This window comes from Rutilus rutilus (assembly GCF_951802725.1).
Source record: "Rutilus rutilus genome assembly, chromosome: 17".
NCBI classification, from domain to species: Eukaryota; Metazoa; Chordata; class Actinopteri; order Cypriniformes; family Leuciscidae; genus Rutilus; species Rutilus rutilus.
Genome location: NC_140230.1, coordinates 27482166 through 27501350, shown reverse-complemented (window position 1 = coordinate 27501350; position 19185 = coordinate 27482166). Strand labels below are relative to the sequence as shown.

At 38.1% G+C, this 19185-nt stretch overlaps 1 protein-coding gene across 1 annotated transcript in view; it reads left to right on the top strand.

Moving 5' to 3' along the window:
• The window catches only part of adgrb1a (adhesion G protein-coupled receptor B1a), a 97316-nt gene that overhangs the window by 40413 nt on the left and 37718 nt on the right, over positions 1–19185 (top strand). Inside the window, exons 3-17 of the mRNA XM_084386168.1 lie at positions 1224–1382; positions 1616–1690; positions 2145–2249; positions 3453–3620; positions 5207–5386; positions 5737–6066; positions 6839–6940; positions 7139–7245; positions 7329–7523; positions 7616–7684; positions 8189–8297; positions 9846–9989; positions 13834–13909; positions 14873–14975; positions 17749–17792. Of these exons, the coding sequence (XP_084242294.1) occupies positions 1224–1382; positions 1616–1690; positions 2145–2249; positions 3453–3620; positions 5207–5386; positions 5737–6066; positions 6839–6940; positions 7139–7245; positions 7329–7523; positions 7616–7684; positions 8189–8297; positions 9846–9989; positions 13834–13909; positions 14873–14975; positions 17749–17792 (1966 nt within the window). The remainder of the gene's footprint in view (positions 1–1223; positions 1383–1615; positions 1691–2144; positions 2250–3452; positions 3621–5206; positions 5387–5736; positions 6067–6838; positions 6941–7138; positions 7246–7328; positions 7524–7615; positions 7685–8188; positions 8298–9845; positions 9990–13833; positions 13910–14872; positions 14976–17748; positions 17793–19185) is intronic.

The window sequence follows — 19185 nt, the reverse complement described above, 5'->3', positions numbered from 1 at the left end:
CCAACAAGTTTGCAAATTTGTATATATGTATGTACGTATATTTAAATATTTTAAATATGAGGGAAGAACAAGACACCTAGGTATTTATCTTACAAAATAATTTGGCAAAAAAAAAAAAAAAAAAAAAAAAAGCAAAGGTTTTATTTTACAATGCAAACAAATAAATAGAAAAACAAAAAATCTCACCGGTTCTCTCTTGTTTTTGCATGTGTTCATTATTTCATTAGCCTGGTCGAAAATGATGTCCACACAGTTTGACTCCAAGCACAACTATGCTTACAAAATCTTGAACACATTTTTAATAATATTTGACTAAAGGGTGAAGATGCCATTTTTCCTAGGCCGGACATTACTTTTGGCCACTACTGTACGTAACTTTAATTTCAATACTTAAAATTGTTTGGAGTTGAAATAAAAATGTGTGTAGGTTCTATGTTGTCTGTTTTTTTTAGCAAAAATGTCTCATCAAAAGGCTATAAATCTTATTAAAACATAAATTCAATAAACATTCTACAGTATAAATATAAATTCTATCAAGGCTATAAATTCTTAAAACATATTATTATGAGTTTTTGAAAATGCTCTAAATGTTTTTAAAAAATATGAAACCAAAATGAACTTGGCAATTCATTTAAATACATTTTTAGCATTTTACATTTTTTTTAACTATTATTTTTCTATTCAACATATACCATTGACCCCATTAACTGATCTTTACATTGTCTGTATATGGACACTCCCCATGTAATAGATGCCAAAATCTTCTGATGAACATTTTAAATATGGGCTGTATCTGATTCTTTTTCACTTTCATTTCAGTTCCCATTTTCCTGGTAGAGCTGCACTGAGAGTAGAATTACATACCCTCCCCCGTACAATTGATTTGTGAGTAATTAAAAATGTCTGCAGTTGGACATGGTCCAGCTTCATGTTCTATTCATGCAGATTAATACATATTTGTCGGGGCCTCCGGGATCAGACAGGCAGCAATGTCTGCTATTAAACATTCATGAGGGAGCAGAACACAGGGACTCATATCCTACTGGTATTTATGGGTCCATTTCTACATCTTAGTGCCATCATAATGGATTACGAAATCAGAACATTATTGCTTAGCAGGGATGGAAATTTAATTTGTGTCATGGAAATTTATTAAGAAATGGCTTTTTCTTGGAAATTACACTCACACGGATTGTTCGTGTCTGTGTGTGGGTTTAATACAGGTGGCTGGAGTGTTTGGGGCAACTGGGCGGAGTGCAGCAGTGAATGTGGGGGCGGAGTCCAGACGCGCACACGCACCTGTCAATCACCTCCTGAGGAGGCGTACCAGTGCGAAGGTGTTCTTGAAGAAGGTCGTCCCTGCAACTCTCAGTCGTGCATTGGTAAGTTCTACGCTCATACACAAATGCATGTGACCGTTCGCACATCTACTTTTTCTCTTGCTTTCTCTCTCTATCACTATCTGACACCTCATTTTTTTACATTCCTCACATTTCACTTAAAAAAAAAAGATCTTTCTGCTTCCTGTGTGATGTAATGATAGAGCAATAAGGATGATACAATGATAGACCAATGATAGAATGAGCGTTTTGTGTGCTTTTCATTGGACCCATAGGCTACAGGCAGTATTCCTCTAAAGGCAAGGGTTTAAGTCCAGTGAAATACAAAGGAATGCAAGAGGCCATGCTTGGTAAGGGAATCACTGACCAAGTCAGTATGAATGTGACTGTAGTGAGTAGATTTTCACTCAGTTTGGATGGAGGCCATGAGTAAACCCCACTCCATGGTCAAGGCCATCGGCTGCAGATGTCTTTACCTCGATTGTCTGTGTCTCTGTTCCGCATAGTCTGCTTATTTTTCATCTGCCATCCACTGCTCGCTCCATCTTGCCCTCTTTCAGCACACTTTTCGATGTTCAAAGCTCACGTTTCAAGGTCACGCGAACTCAGAAGTGTCCAAACTCTCACACAGTCTCATGTTCGCATGGAGAGTATCAAACCAAACACAGGTCCACTTCTCAGATATGTAACCTTAAACTTCACACAAAATCCCAAGCATGGCTGATGCTGGTCTAGATGTTCAGTTCGCACAGCACTGCCCGATCAGAAGTCGACTGTAGTTGCTAACCCCACCCCATCCTGCAGGCAAAGGCAGACTTGGCACTCGTAGCCAATCCCTGCGCTCGGTGGACAGCCGTAAACGAGAGGACTCTGATAAGACCCGCAGTGGACAGCAGTCTTCCCAAACAGGTAAGAAGACAGGTGGCATCAGCCTCCACTTCAGCTTGGGGTCACACGCATACACACACTTGCAACCGTTTCACTCACTAGTTCACATACAGGGGAGTAGACTGGATGCGTATGTGGCTTTGGCCTTGTTTTTTTTATGCTCCTGTCCTTGTGATTTAAGTTTTGTTTGTCTTTGTCATGTGTATTATGGCATGGTTCATGGCAGAACATCGTGATATCCATGAATCATGGACACCATTGCTTACAAGAAAGATAAAAGAGTTTTGAAAGGGTCGTAACCCCGTATTATGAAACAACCAAGAACAAGGGGGTGGTGAAGCTTGATTTGCATGTTTTAATATAAAATAAATAGTGGGCTACTAATAATGATGTAATCCCTTGTATTTTGTCTTTTCTTTGTGAGTACTGCATGAATTTGTCATATTTATCATATACAATTTTTTATCAAATTATCATATTTACGGTTACCACCAATATGAGTAACTGTTCAAAATGAATGTCATTTTCCTCTATGAATGCTTCTAAAAACTTAGCTTTTCTCTTAATTAATCAGAAATTGTGTTTTAATAAATTGTGCATGGTTTTACCATTTTTTTTATTTACTTTTGGAAGGAGATGGTAACAACTACTGTAAATGCATATTGTTTAGTATGCCTATGCAGGGTATTAGTATGGAAACTAAACATTTGAATGCCTCTAATGTTGTCAGAATTAGATTAAATCTTTTCCTCCTTATCAGTTTTCGTTTTGACATTCAATATCATTCTATTGGACATTCTTGATTCTCCATTTCCACTGGATGGTAATTATAGCCAAACTCTTCCTGTTGGATTGCCATGACAGCCCATATTATCTATTGGAATGTCAGGACAGCCAAGTGTTTCCAATTGGACGTTTAATATCTTCCCATTTCTTTGGGATTACACATGATTCCTTGGCTTTCCCAGTTGCTCAGATATTAAAGTCTGATCAATTGGACAGCCTTGTGAAATCCTTGTATAGATGGCTGACCTACATATCCTAAAACTAAAAGCATCAAATGAAATGCTGAGAATATGGAATCAGCAATGAAATTTTTTAAGCCTCCCCTGTTAGATGAGGTGGCTAATCCCGCATGTTAATTAGTTTTGGCCCTTTTCCTACCCTTTCCTCCGCACCTTACCCCATCCCATCCCTGCCCCCACTTCCCCCCGTCCCTCTCAGTGGATCCTCCGTCGGGTGAGGAGTGGTCTGCGTGGAGCGTGTGTTCGGCCACGTGCGGTGAGGGCTGGCAGAGCCGCACACGCTTCTGCGTCTCCGTGTCGTACAGCACGCAGTGCAGCGGGCCGCTGCGCGAACAGAGACCCTGCAATAACACTGCTGTGTGTCCAGGTAAGCACAGCCCACCTCAGGCCTCTCCTCACCCCCACCATTGTCCTTATCCACCTCCCATCTCCCATCTCCCATCTCCTTCCACTCAGGTCCATTAGCTTTGCCACTCACCTTCCAGTCACTGCCCATCTGAGGCTAACTCTTCCTGGGCTTCCATGTACGGCTACTCCCCTCTAAACCTTGGATCCTGGAGAGCCGTGGTAAGATGGTAATGGGTTTAAGTGCAGCATTGTCAGCTAAATCCCTGTAGTTCCCACTACATGTAGGGTGGTCTCTCTCAGTCTCTTTTCATTCCTCCATTTCAGCATCTCAGGGGGACATATAAACATGTTATTCAGTTAATAACACGTGTATAGCCAAGCACAATGTTGTATTAAGTCCTAATAATTTTATGCTGGAATAAAATGAATGTTTTTCTCTTTAACATTCAGAACTTGCAACTGAAAATTATAGTAGTCTTTAAACACTAAAGGCCCATTCACACCAAGAACGATAACTATAAAGATAACTATTTTAGTGTCCACACCAGCGGACGATATCGTTCTGTTTATTCTAAGCACGTGCTTGTCTGCCACTTTATATGCTCAAGCTCATTACAGCAGGATGGATTCTGATTGGCTGTCTGAAAAAAAAATTATCGTTCATCAGCTGGATAAAATCGTGATTCCATCGATGTTGTTTCTCTGTGCCGTTATTGTTATAGCTGTGGTTAGAACTTTGCTATTCTTTAATATTGAGAACGATTTATAGAACTAAATCTTTATCGTTATCTTTATAGCTATTGTCCTTGGTGTGAATGGGCCTTAAGAGTTCCATGTATATTTCTGTTTTACATCCCCTGTAATTCTCTGTTCACACTGACTGCTGTTTTGTGCTGTATTGTTGGTTGCTAGTAGCAAAGTCCCTTTGGAACGAAAGTAAGTTCACTTGATGGCCGTATTTGCAAGGCCTTCGTCCGTGCAAAAAACTGTTTTTCAAACTCACATTTAAATAACACATTTTAACACAGTCGGGACTACAAGAGCCGCCATATTGTTTGTTGCAGTTTCTCCAGTACATAGCAATACAAGTGAACCATTTAGTCTTTTCTAGTAGGCACTCCTTTCGTAAAATTATTGGTTGGCTACGTAAATGGCTATAGCTTCTGAATATCTGATCACAAATGTGATGTATTGCGAAATTGTGATATTGTGATGTAAAAAAGAATAATTATGTTCTTCTGTTTGGATAGGGAATCAGATTTCTTGCTGCTAAAAATGGGAGTGGAAAATATTCGTAAAATTGCAGCAATACATCATATCATGAACAAGATTTACAACAATCAATGCATACTGCTCAATGTGCTCCAATGTCTTCACTTCTATTGGTAGTCGCCCCATTACTTCGCCTCTCATTATACGTTTCTCAGCTTTATCTCATCCCAAACGGTCACTCATGACATCGGGAAATCTTCAACTCCCGTTGAAAATAAATCAATTAAAATTAATGCAGATCGTTGTCAGTGTGAACCCCTCTTTATTTTTCCTCTAGTGCGTGTGTGTGTGTGTTATCGAGGTGCGTTTTTCTCTCTATAAATCATACCCTAGCCGCTCTGATTGCAGTGCACGGGGCATGGGACGAGTGGTCTCCTTGGAGCTTGTGTTCTTCAACGTGTGGCCGCGGCTACAGGGACCGCACTCGCTCCTGCAAGCCACCGCAGTTCGGAGGAAACCCCTGTGATGGTCCGGAGAAACAGACCAAATTCTGCAACATTGCTGTATGCCCAGGTGATCTTTGGGTCTTTGAATACATACTGCCTCATACAGATTTAATGACGACTTCCATCAAGGAGCACAATTAAAGCCTAATGTGAGGCACTGTAGGAGAAGGAGATTGAAAGGAACCATTGTGAAGTTCATAGCAAATGATGGTGATTAAGTGATGCTTTAAATCACTACGGATTGAACTAGAGTTTGGCAACCCAAAGCTTTTCTTTCTTTCCCCTGCAATTATATTTCAATAATGTCCCTTTATCACACTACACTCTCAATCCCTCACTCCTAATGTTGCTTTGCATCCTCTATATTCAGAATAATCTTTAGTTTCTTCTTCTGAGTTCATGTCTTTTCCTCTGTAGTGGATGGAGTGTGGAATGAGTGGTCCATCTGGAGTTCCTGTTCCTCGTCCTGTTCGAATGGAACAATGAAGCGCACTCGGGAATGTAACGGGCCCTCGTACGGGGGCCTAGAGTGTCAGGGCGAGTGGCGTCAGACACGTGACTGCTTCCTCAGAGAGTGTCCTGTGGATGGCCAATGGCAACTCTGGAGCTCTTGGGCTGGTTGCACCAAAACTTGTGGTGGAGGAAGCCAGCAGAGACAGAGGGTGTGTCATGGGCCCTTTTTTGGAGGGGAGCAATGCCCAGGGGACAGAGAGGAAGTTAAACGTTGCAATGAGAAGAGGTGTCCAGGTGAGACGATCAAGTGGTTGTAGCCAAAATTCATTGGGCAATATACTGGTAGGCACAATAAACTGGTATAACTGGTATACATTTTGAATCATCGTCTATCACGGTTATGCTCATGTGGCGTCACAGAAGTGTATAATTTTCATGTATTTTTAAATTTTGCCACTTTGAATGATTTTGAGCTGATGTGAAAGAGGTCTCAATTCAGTTTTCTGTGTACACGCTTCAGGTTCTGTCAGAACAGCATGCAAATACCAACTTGAGACCTCTTCAGCATCTTATTGTGCTGTTAGTTCTTTTTTTGTGATTTATTACACTCAAACGGTCAAATACACACAAAGTAATGTCAAAATGACGTATATTTATATTTTTGCCTATTGTGTTTATTTGTCCTATTTATTTGCATATAATTAATGTCATTTATCTTATTTCATTACTGATGGTTTATGTGTCTTCAAAAAAATTAAGAACATTTTACTTATATTGGTTGGGCTAGCAATGGTTTTTACTGTGATATTAAAATAAAATAAAAATTTTAATTTTAATGCCATATAAAATGGTGGTATTGTAACAACCTTATTCCCAGAAAAAAATATAACCATTAACATATCGCCCACCCCTGTTTTTTCACTCTTTATGGACTTAAAGTTCCTTTAGAAACAACCATGTCCTATTGCTGTAACCTATTTTTTGTTTTGTTCACATTTGAAAGACCTCAAGTTTTTGCGGGATTGATTGGGATATTTTGTCTTTTCTGACTTGTGGTTTTGTGCAGAGCCGCATGAGATTTGTGAAGAGGAGAATTTCTCAAACGTAGTCTGGAAGAAAACACCTTCAGGGGACACGGCGGCTGTCCGCTGCCCTCCGAATGCTGTAGGTAAGACATGACTCATGCAAACACAAATAATGGAATAACTTTCTAAACCGTCCCTTAATGTTGTAGACAGACATATTTAGGACCACGGACAGCTCCAGAAGCTGGAAACAAGGAAACAAGCAAAACAACATGTAGCATACAGTTTTTAACCAATCCTTGTTCAAGATATGGTTATGACAAACCATTTCTGTGATGCAGGACTAATTCTTCGGCGATGTTCGTTGGACGATGAGGGCAATGCATACTGGGAGAACCCGACTTATATGAAGTGTGTCTCAAATGATTACCGAAGTATCCAAACACTGGTTGGTGATCTCCAAACTAAACCCTAGCTAGGCTAACACCAGAAGTGTCTCCAAAGCTAAGGTTGGTTTTGTTCCTTCTCCAGACCAGAGATCACCTTTCCAAGGCTCAACGAGGGCTTGTGGGCGACGGGGTCTCTGAAGTCATGACAAAGCTGAGGGTGACGTCCAGTGATGGAACAAGCTACAGTGGAGACCTTCTGGCTATCATAGATGTACTGAAAAACATGACGGAGATATTTAGGAAGCCCCACTACAGCCCCAGTAATACAGACATGAGGGTTAGTGGAGCGTTATTTGCTTAGTTCCAAATAAAGGACCATTTTGATCCAGATTGCCCCTGAATGTTTCTTTCATGTGGTTTTGTTCACAGAATTTTGTGCAGTCAGTGAGTAACTTACTGATGGAGGAAAACAGGGACAGGTGGGAGGAAGCACAACTGGTGAGTCAGCCTTCACTCTCCTTCCTCTCTATCTCCATGTCTCTGTCATTCATTCATTCATTCATTCATTCATTCATTCATTATTTCATTCATTCATTTTTTCACTAACTCAATCATCATGCACTCATTTTGTCTTTCTAATGTTGGTATTGTCTCACTCTCTTTCACTTAGTAATTATGTGAGTTTCAGCTGGTTCTAAAGGTGATTAATTGGCTAATTCTCTTCTCTTCACTGCACATCTTTCTTTCAGCTGTTTGTCTCCTGCTGTTTAGTTAGATCATTAGTTAGTTTACAATTTATGTCTTAACGCAAGCTTCAATTTACATTCTGAAGGAAGGATATCATTAGGCTTGTAGAGCGGCAAAACTGCATGATTATGATTATTTTTAGATAAATATATAATTACTTTTTTCAAAAATATTTAAAATGAACTTACAGAATCTCACAGTGAAAGAAGAGCTAACAAACGTTTTAACATTCAGCTCTGTTTTCCTTTCTGACAGCTGGGGCCCAATGTTAAGGAGCTTTTTCGTCTAGTGGAGGACTTTGTGGACGTCATCAGTCTCCGCATGAAGGACTTCCAGGATACTTATGAGGTCACCGACAATCTGGGTCAGTTTCCGCTGACATTTACCTCGGTTTACACCCCTGCAATAATGTCAGAGGATGGTGGTCGTGTACTTTAGGGGTTGAATATTTGTGCTGGCAGCCTAGAAGTTGCAACTACAAACCCAAGAAAGAACTGGAGATTTGCAAGAGGCTAATTAAATGTATACAAATGTATAACGTTTAACATCATTATAGGCTTTTGATGGTACTGAAATAGATGACCAGTTGACATCCCCCAACTCTATTACTGACATACACCTTGAACAGTTTCACACTTATCTGAAAGCAGTGATACACAATAACTATGTGTAGATCTAGACATTTCTGTAGCTTTCGAATCACTCTCTAAACCACGCACATCTCTCCTGCACAAGGAAGACTCTGGTTTACTCAGCCCCCAGGTTCGCAAGAACAGAGGGAAGATGAACCGCCATGGTCATACGTCGTGGGCCGCAGCTGGTAGAGTTTAAAAGGAGGTGTGAGGGGCGGTATTAGGTTCTGTTTACCTCTGAATCACTGAGCTGCCTATGAGCTCTGATTCTCCCATATTGCCAACACCTGTCCTACAGCAATGACCTATCAGTCCCACACATAGCTTTAAGGCACAAAGACATCTATACATAACAGCACACATTCATCAACAGACTGGAAATAGAACTGTATCATGAGGGATAGTTAGTAACAGTTAGCGCACACACCCATTGAGGCTTGGTTCTAGTGTGGGAGGGCAAGTTCAGTTCATTTTCGCTCTTATTCACAAAACAATTAATGTCTCTTCTTTACTCCACACAAAACTATTTGATGTTTTTTTTCAGAGCTAAAGTCTAGCGGATATGTTCTAGATAGAATATAATTTAAAAGTTTGGGGTCAATATGATTTTTTAAATGGTTTTCTAAGAAGTTTTTGGTGCTAAGACCCAGCATAGGTTCTAGTTTGACCTGCACTGCAAGACGATCTCATTCAAAATATGTCTTTGTCAATAAAAATTTAGAAAAATGTCATGTTCAACATGTCATTATATCAGCCCGGTATCTTGTTTACACAATTTCTGAGGCTGAGAATGAATTATTGGTTACTTGGTTGTTTGGTTAGTTGAGAAGTCATGAAACACAAGCAAAGCAAATATCTGAGTAAATCAATCGTAAAACCATTTGTATGTTAATTGTTCCATTACACTGAATGTAATAACTTTCAGTGTATAATAAACAATTGTTCAACCATAAAGTACAAATGGCTTTATGAAACATTTATTTCACATATATATTTTTTTTGTTTGTTTCAAAAATAAATAAATAAATAAGTTTTTAAATGGGTATTGTAAATTCTTTCTGTGATTTGAATGTGGTCAGTGCGATATGGTACAGATAATATGACTGGCAGAAGAAGGCTGAGATCATAAGAGAATGAAAGAGTTTGAGCCGAGAGAGTTTGTATGGCGGAGTCGTCTGACAGCATGACACCTTCTCTAGCTGAGATTTGATCGCTGTGCAGTGAGTCAGGATATTGGTGTTGCCATGGATCTTACAGTTCCCTCTGGATTCTCCCTCTAGTGTTGAGTATTCAGAAGAGGCCTGTCGTGGGAAATGCAGATATCACTTTCCCAATGAAAGGATGGAGGGGGATGGTGGACTGGGCTCGCAACACTGAGGACAGAGTCAGAGTGGCTAAAAACATCCTGGTCACTGGAAATCCAGGTACGAAACACACGACTGCACACACATATGCTTGTAACCACAGTGGTCTAGTGGTACGTATGCTACAGATACAATGAGCCGTGGTGCTCATATGGGAAGCAGGTTTGAATCTGGCCTGCATTTTGTGCATTATGAAATCCATTGAATTTTTTTCTTAAATTCTGTGCTTTGCGTTTTTAATCGGAAAACAATTTATCATTCTTTTATTGTAACCAAATGAAAATAAAACAATTAATTTATAATAATAATAATAATAATAAAAATTGCAAAGTAAAATTAAATTAAATGTAAAAATCTCTTGATTATGATATTCCTTATAATAATAATAATCGAACATCAATATTGTTATTATTACTTTCAGAAGTACACTTTACTATATTATAGTTATATATTTCTATCATTATTTTTAGTTAAACTTTTATTTTGGCAGATTGCCATAAAGATCTTTGCGTCTTGACATGCCACAAGTTTATTTCATTTTTCCAAATGAAATGGTGAAATGCTTGTCCCAAATCCCAAAGCAGCTCTGGAGATAAAGTTCACGTGGAGTGTCCTCATAATATAGTAAGAAAACACCATGAGTGTGATTGAGTATGTGGTAGATGCCGCTTATTCACTCAGAGACACACCAATCAGATTACATTAAAATAGCAGTCTTTTTTGCTGTTTAATAATTGCAGACGGTAGTTCACATCACAATTTGATTAATTTAACAGTGTTACTTTTGATTTATTAATCCAAAATTTGCCAAATTCTGTGACATTTAACAGTACAGTAAATTCTATTTTTTATACCGGTATTCCCATTCCCTTTTTTTCTCGCTGAATAATTTCATGTCTCTTCTCTGCTGTTTTTGCTTGTAAAACAGTACAAAACGGCGTTCATTAACAAATCTTTGAGTTTGTATGAGGGTTTTTTCCTCTCCTTTGTTTGAGAGCATATTGCTGTAGGCTGATCAATCCTTGCCATGTCCGACTTTACAGGCCATTAAAAAAGCTCCTTCCCCCCGCGAGTATACTAATAGAGGAGTTGCTACTTAATCAGGAGTCGGCAGGAGCCAATCAGGCACAATTAGGTTTAATTCCCCTTCCCATTGGGTGATTTGTTGCCATGCCATCAGCGGTGGATTGACAGGTTATCAAGCTTTGGACATGCTGTGATGAGCTTTTATATTAAAGATGCTTTAGAATGAGGCGAATGAGAGAGGGATTTGACGGACTGAATCCAATGAAACATTCTCACACTTTCATCAGAATCTGCTCTTATTTAGTTGGTCAAACAAGATGTCTCACTCACTCATTCAGTGAAGAGGTGTGTTCGTTTAGTAGGTCTAACCAATAATATGTGCCTTCACAGCCTTTAAAGGCATCAAAGCAGAAAAAGACACTAAAGTGAATAAAAATAAATATGAGTATGATTCGTTCACTTAATGAAAAAAACACTATTTACTGTAAGTCTGCATGAAATGAAAACTCACCCTATATATTTTCTAAATGCATGTTATATATCTTATTGTCTAACTTATATATATATCTTATATCTTATCCGTGCATGTTTCATTTTTAAAAAAATGTTTCAACCTCATAATGTTTAATCAAATGATCATAAATGGAGCTTTCGGTGAAAACATCAACGCCCACATCAACATCCAATCATCAACCAAACCAACCAAGTGCCCGCCCTACATTTTCACTTCTTTTTTTATTTCTTTTTTTATAATCTGTTACATTCAGATGTACACCACAATATGGAAGAAAAGATTTGTCGCTACTTCCATTTCATCACTTAAAGTTGATACAACTTAAAAATTGAGTTACTCAGTAACTCAGGTAAATCTAATTCATCTAAATGGTTAACTGTTGTTGTTGATTTAAGTCATGTCAACTTTTATTATTATTTAAAATTTAACTAAATTAAGGAAAGTAAATTAAGTAAAGTACAAAAAAAGTTTGTAAAAGTACAAAAAAAAATACATTTGAAAAGAAAATAATATTTTAGTCTTTCTACTTCAAAATGTCATGTTTAATTGGATGCGTTATTTACCGTTTTGCAATTATTGTGAAATTTTCTAGCAATTTCTGAAAAAAAATTCAAAGTAAATACAACATAATTTTTCTTCAATAGGGACTTACCATAAAACATGAAAATCACTTGCTTAATATGAAGTTTTTACACAGTGTACATTCCTCTAGTACTCTCTGTTATACGTAAATGCCCCCTCGGGTCTCATCTGTTCCCATTATTGTGGCTTTGGCATATTAGTCGGAGGGGAAGAGGGGTGGGCAAGCAAAAACTCAATTACCCTGAGGGTGCTCAAAACTGTCATGCCCCAGCCCCTGTCCCCCTCCATCAGTCTGTGTTCTTGCCAATGGGACCTCAGCTGCAGTCCTGGAGCTGTGGCCTCTGTCTGCTGCCTGGCACCATAGACTCTCTCTCTTTCTCCCCCCTACAGCGCATGCCAGCCTGCCACATGTTTTGGCATGAGCTGGAGCAGTGTACAGTAGCTACAGACCAGATGGACTTTATGTGTATGCATGCGTGCGTGTGTGTGTCTGTGTGTGTGTGTTCATTATTTCAGGAGATTCTACTGTGTGCTGTTCTCTGACAGTGATGCAGTGTGAGTGTGACAGAGGCTGGACCGCTGCCCTTTACCCTCACACTTGCCTTTTTAACTTGCATCAGTCTCTTCATTAGCACAGGGAATATCACCTTGTCATTACGATACAACCATGATTTGCTAAATTACTGTTCAAAAGTTTAGTAAGCTTGGTAAGATTTTTTGAAATGTTTTTGAAAGACGTCTCTTATGCTCACCAATGTTGCATTTGTGTGATCATAAAAACATTAATATTGTGAAATATGATTTCACGTCACAGGCGCTGGTTGCAGCTAAAAGGAAGGTGGGCAGGATCTAGGTGCAGTAGCTACTTTAATTAGAAATAAACTCAAATCTTTACAAAACATTCAGGAATCACATGGGACTTGAACAGAACAACCAACTTAGCAATGACATTGACAGACAACTAGACAGGACTAAACACATGGCTTAAATACACAGAAAACAGAAGAACTAATGAGACCGATGAACAAGACAAACCTGAACAGAACTAACTCAATCAATAACCAAGGATACAAACGGGCAAGGAGGAAGACTGAACTAATTAACAAACTGACAGAAAATGAATACAAACTCTCAAACATGACATTTCAACAATGAATTTTCAGCAGCCATGACTCCAGTCTTCAGTGTCATGTGATCCTTCATAAATCTGTTTTTTATTATTATTATTATTATTAATGTTAATAACAGATGTGCTGCCTAATATTGTTGTGAAACCTGAGATACATTTTTTTTTCAAGCTCCTTTGATGAATAGAAAGTAAAACAAAAAAGGTCACTTGTTTGGAATAGAAATCTTTTGTACAATTATAAATTTCTTTACTGTTAATTATAATCAATTAAATGCACCCTTGCTGAATGCAAGTAGTTTCCATCCATCCATCCATTCATCCAATTTAAATAGAGATTTAAAATGTAGATTAAAGTGGAGTCTATGCACATTTGTGTGTGTGTGATTTAGGTGTGTGAAACACATATGTTAAGTGCTTAGTCATGTTGCCAACTCATATACGGTGATGAGTAGGAGGCAACCATGCAATCTCAGCTATACAGTCCTGCAGTTACATTACAGGCCTCTAAATGAATGATTACACACAAATCAAGGATATATCTCAATGACCTCATCTTTAATAGCATTTCTTTCCCAAATCCCTATGCTTTATGGCTACTTGTTTCACAGGACCTGACTTAACATATCTGTTATTTGTATGTGTTTGTGCTATAGATGAAGACGACGCATCAGCATTTGTGGCTGGCATCGTACTGTATAGAAACTTGGGCAGTATTCTCTCTCTACAGAGGTGAGACTTTGTGCATTTCAAACTGGATTCTCTTATTTTACATAAATTGGTAGCACACAAAGTAAGACTGCCTTTTTGATATTGTTTGTTTACTCTAGGCTGCATATGCTTTAGCTGCACCATGTTATTAGTTGTTTTTATTATTCTAGTTATATATAGCATTAAAGTAGCAACATTTTTAATACCATTGTTGTCATTTATTTATCTTGACAAACATTGTTGGAGCTTTTATTTTTTCCACAATTCAAGCAGATAGAAGCTATACTTGTATGCCTATCACCAAGCGAACGGAATTTTTCAAAAATGATTTACAGTAGCATCATGTACATCGTCTTACTCACCCTTGTGTCGCTCCAAACATTCATGACTGACACAGAAGAATATATTTTAAATAATGTTTTTTCTTTACTATATGTTTTTCTTGAACATTTTATAGAATGCACAATTTTCATTTTTGGGTGAACTATTATTCCTTTGAAGGGACTTTACACAAAGTGTCTCTTTTCATAAAAAAATCATAAAAACACACACTTTGCCTTGTAATATTACTATAGCCTTTCTGAATAGCTGAAAAATGTCTACATTTATTTAAAATGTATTTAAAATTCAGCAGAAAGGTTAGTACTTTTTGTTCTTTTTGTTTTTATACTTATACAGTCCTCATTTCTTGAAATGTGATTTTGAAACAGATATCTTGTGACACAAACACTTTTTGTTATTTTGTATGGATCAAAACGTGTATGACTGTAGTATATGGATAAATGTGTATATGTTGTTATTAGCTAATGGCATGTACATTTACAACATCACGAAGTGAGACGGCACAGTGAAGAGTCTCATGTGTCACATGGGAAAGTGGCAGCTTCTCTGAAGGCCATGACCTCCACACTTCTTCCCCCACTGTTTTTTGCAGTCCTCCTCATGTTTTCTCTCATCCTCCTTTTTTTTCTTTTTTTTTCACAGAAATAGCACAGTGCTGAACTCCAAGATGATCTCTGTGACAATCAAACCCACTCCCAGTACTCTATCAACTCCTCTAGAGATTGAGTTCTCACACCTTTACAATGTAAGTCAGCCTGCCCTTTAAACCCATATGTTGCACCCAATGGGATAGTCTTCCAATAATATTTAGACTAGACTAGAAAACGCTGATGCATTGTGTAATTCTTCACATAGAGGAATTTTTCCCTCACATACTCTGTAGGATGATTTTTAAAAATGCTTTATTAGAAACATTCATTCTAGTTTTAAAGGTTAGATTATAATAGCTTTAGCTTATTTAATTGTATTCCAAATTGTTAATAGTGTTGAGCCATTTTCCAGAATTCCACTATTTTGGGAAAAGACGATTCTTTTTTTAATTATGTTTTAATTATTTTTATTTAGGTTTGTGTTTATGTGTAAATAAAAATGGTTAAAATCACTGTCCTCAATACTGCTGTCATTATTCTGCCAAGCTTTTCTTTTTCTTTTTACAATTAACTTAATTGACTTAGCAAATCCAAGGCTCCAACTTTTTTGTCAAAAAAAAGAAAAGAAAAAAGATTGCCATCACATATCATTAGCATCACACACAGCATCAAAAAGTCCACTTGAAAGCTGATGGCAATGATCAGGGCCCGGTTTCCCGATAACGCTCACTCTTAGCCTGCTAAGAAGACTCGAAAGATATATCTTACCAAAGTAGTTTATGTTTTTAAGTGTGTTCCCCGAAGTGTCTCTTGGAAGCTTCTTAAATCGCTGCCGCTTAAGTTCAACTTAACAAAGGCGCTGTCCCAAGTGAAGGTGCTGAATTAGTTGGCATCGATTGCTCAGGAATCGATTTTACACTTCACACGTGCATTACAGCGTTAAGAAAGACAACACGTTCTATCCAAATGAAACATTCCTCAAATTATTCCAGTAACTTTTATTTTAACATAGTGTAAGTTATCAGTAAAATATAGCCTATTAATTAAATGGTTAAATTGTCAGTAATATGTTCACACAATATGTTGTGACGGGTAGACGAACCGGGTATCCCTCGCTAATCATCCACCCTCCTTATCCCGTTGTGCCACTTGTGCAGCTTCTTTACATGGGTTTAACGACTTCTAAAAATTATGTAATTATGCTCTATCTATGAGATACCTTATTTATCCAGAAGGAAATTAAACAGTGTCATTCTAAGTGCACATTCAGATATAAAGTCTCATTTGAAGAGGCTGCGTAAAGACATTAGTTTGTAATGTACATTATCTGTGTGTTTGACGTAAAGCTATGCATGAGGCAAAGCAGTGGAAAGGGAATCCTCTGACAACCATGTGACCTGCGTTCAATGCCCTATAAATGAATGAAGATGAATCAGCTATGAGACGTGGTCATTTGGGCATATGTCAATTTTTGATGCAGAAATTCTAACGTGTACGCTCCTTTGTCAACATTAACCCTTAAAGAGTTTCTGTATCTTGGGGGATACAGTCATTTAACAGGCTGTGGGGGGAAGGGCCATGGGGGGAGGGGCATTATGTGGTTGCAGTTGATGAGAAACACTGATGGGGTGATGGGTCATGTAATCAGGTCATGTGACTTTATGCCAACATTCCAAATATTTGTATCAAAATCCAAAATGGCAGCATACGTGGACAAAGACACTGGCTATGAGGGAAGTGTTTTTATATTTTTCACGATTATGATATTTTAGAGTGATTTTGTTTTAGAAAATAGTTTTTTAAGCTTAGTTTTACATGTTCTTGTGGATATTTTTTAAATAATCTTCTCACAACTTTGATTATCAGGCATTGAATGCCTGTATCCTGGGGGATACATTGCCCATATAAGGGTATTTAACAGGGCTGATCACTCACAGATATTCTTATGTTTTGAGGCCTGTTCTCTACAGATATTGAATATGATAAAGGTTTTTCTTTAACTTGTAGTGTAGTGTAGTGTAGTGTAGTATAGTGTAATGTAGTGTGGTGTAATGTGGTGTAGTGTAATGTAGTGTAGTGTGGTGTAATGTGGTGTAGTGTAGTGTAATGTAGTGTAATGTGGTGTAGTGTAGTGTAGTGTAGTGTAGTGTAGTATAGTGTAATGTAGTGTGGTGTAATGTGGTGTAGTGTAATGTAGTGTAGTGTGGTGTAATGTGGTGTAGTGTAGTGTAGTGTAGTGTAATGTGGTGTAGTGTAGTGTAGTTTAGTGTAATGTAGTGTAGTGTAGTGTTATAGTGTAGTAGTGTAGCAATTAGAGGCAAATTGTTTGCCAGATTATAATTATCAAAAGTGAATGCCAATTATAGATTGACAATCATTAATGCTTTAATGACATTAGAAAATAGCCAAGGCTAATTAGCACCATTTTAGTTCTAATAACAAATAAAGTCAACTTCATAAATAGTCCTGTATCCATTGCGGACATTTTTTTTATTAGTATATATATCATTATATATAGCATAAAATCATTGTTGAGCCACAACATTGTCAACATACCATAGTTTGACTTGCAAACAACGCTAAGAGAGAGCTTACGAATGGTCTGGACCAACCTTACGAAAGTGTGACTTACAGAAGATATACTTAGCGTACGAACATGTCGGGAACCGTGCATTTAGGTTAAGAGAGAACTTAAGTACTAGGTTAAGAACTACTGACAGATAAGAACGCTTTGGGAAACCGGGCCCAGATCTTTATCACAGGACATGTAAAAACTGTTTTAAATGAAAAATGGTTTGAAGAAGCTTCATATTTTAAGATTTCAGGTGGTCAAAAGTGCCTCTAATTGAAGAATCACCCATATATATTTGCAAGGCAAAATCACAAGGTGACATTCTTCTCTCTCTCGCCCTCTTACTCTCTCCACAGGGTACCACAAACCAAACCTGCATTTCCTGGGATGAGAATGACAGGTGAGAACCCGGTTATTGATTTAATCCTGTTTCGCTGTCTGCTGAGATTTTGCAAGGAGTCTTCAGTCACAGTAGGTGTATTTCCCTTTAGGAGGGGTGTGTTGATAAAGGGTTTGAGACAACGTGCTATTAAAGAATGTTAAAATGTTGATGGAACGTCGGTGACAGGGGATTCTGAACGCTGCAACTGATCTTGAGATGACCCGGCTTTGACTCCACTTTGACACCGGATGATTGTCGCACGCAACGCTCCTTCTGTACTTTAAACATCAGCAGCAATTATGGAAATCACATATCCATTTTAAGCAGAGAAGAGAGACACAAAGCAAGCTAGTGAAAAGCAGTTAGAAAGAGGAGAAAGAGTGAAAGAGACAAGAAGGGTCTGGCTGTAGACATGCACTCTTCCTGTGACGTCAAATGCGCTCTCTGTAAAAGAACAGAAATAAGTCGCAAAGATAATGTTGTTGAAATGTTAACAAAATGATTTTTTATGGATGTAGACATTTTATTTTTCTATTTATGTTGTCTTATTTATATATGATACAGCTAGTGTTGTTTATGTCACAAAGAAAGTGTTAGACAGCCAGTGTCATATCCAACTCTATCTCACGACTGATTAAAAGGTGGCTAATTCTTAAGAATTCGTACGACCTCACTCGTACGAATTTGTGCGAATTTGGCAACCTGTAAAATATGAATGAATTAGCAACATCATAAAAGATCGGGTTGTCATATCAAACTGCCATATAAAAACTATTTTAGAATAATTTAAAGGGGCATTCCACCCATTTGAACATTTGTTTTTTATTTAAAGTGGGTCATATATGTAGTCGAAATGAAAAATAAATTTTGAATTTGGTGCCTTCGTGACCGAGGAAAGACAAAAAATAACTTCAGGACGCATTTGTATGAAAGACAACAACTCCCACAATGCACCACATTGCACAGCTCCGCAAGCCACTCCCACTAATCCAGAAAGCGCATATCTGCCTATAAGAGAAATCACTCTTCCGTCTACAAGGCTAGCTACCACCAGAGCTTGAAATTCATTTCACATTCACACAAAATGTCTAGTTAGTTGGCGAACTCATTACTCCTCGTTTGTATTTCTTTCGAAAAGGTGAATTATTGCATGGTTAATAATGAAAAAGTCAGAACATATGCGGTGCGAAACTAGGATAGTTCTCAACACAAACGTCCGTGTCCTCGTCTGATTCAGAGATTTCGTCCAGGAGAAATTGTCATCGTTGAAATTCTTTGCCGCAGACTCTATCTCTGTGTTCGTAGTTGCATCTTACAGTCTATGAGTTGCATAGTGAGATCACCGGCGCCACCAGTCCGCCCTAACCCGAGCCAGTCCGGGCTCCTCGTCCGCGGCAGGCAGGTCTTCTGC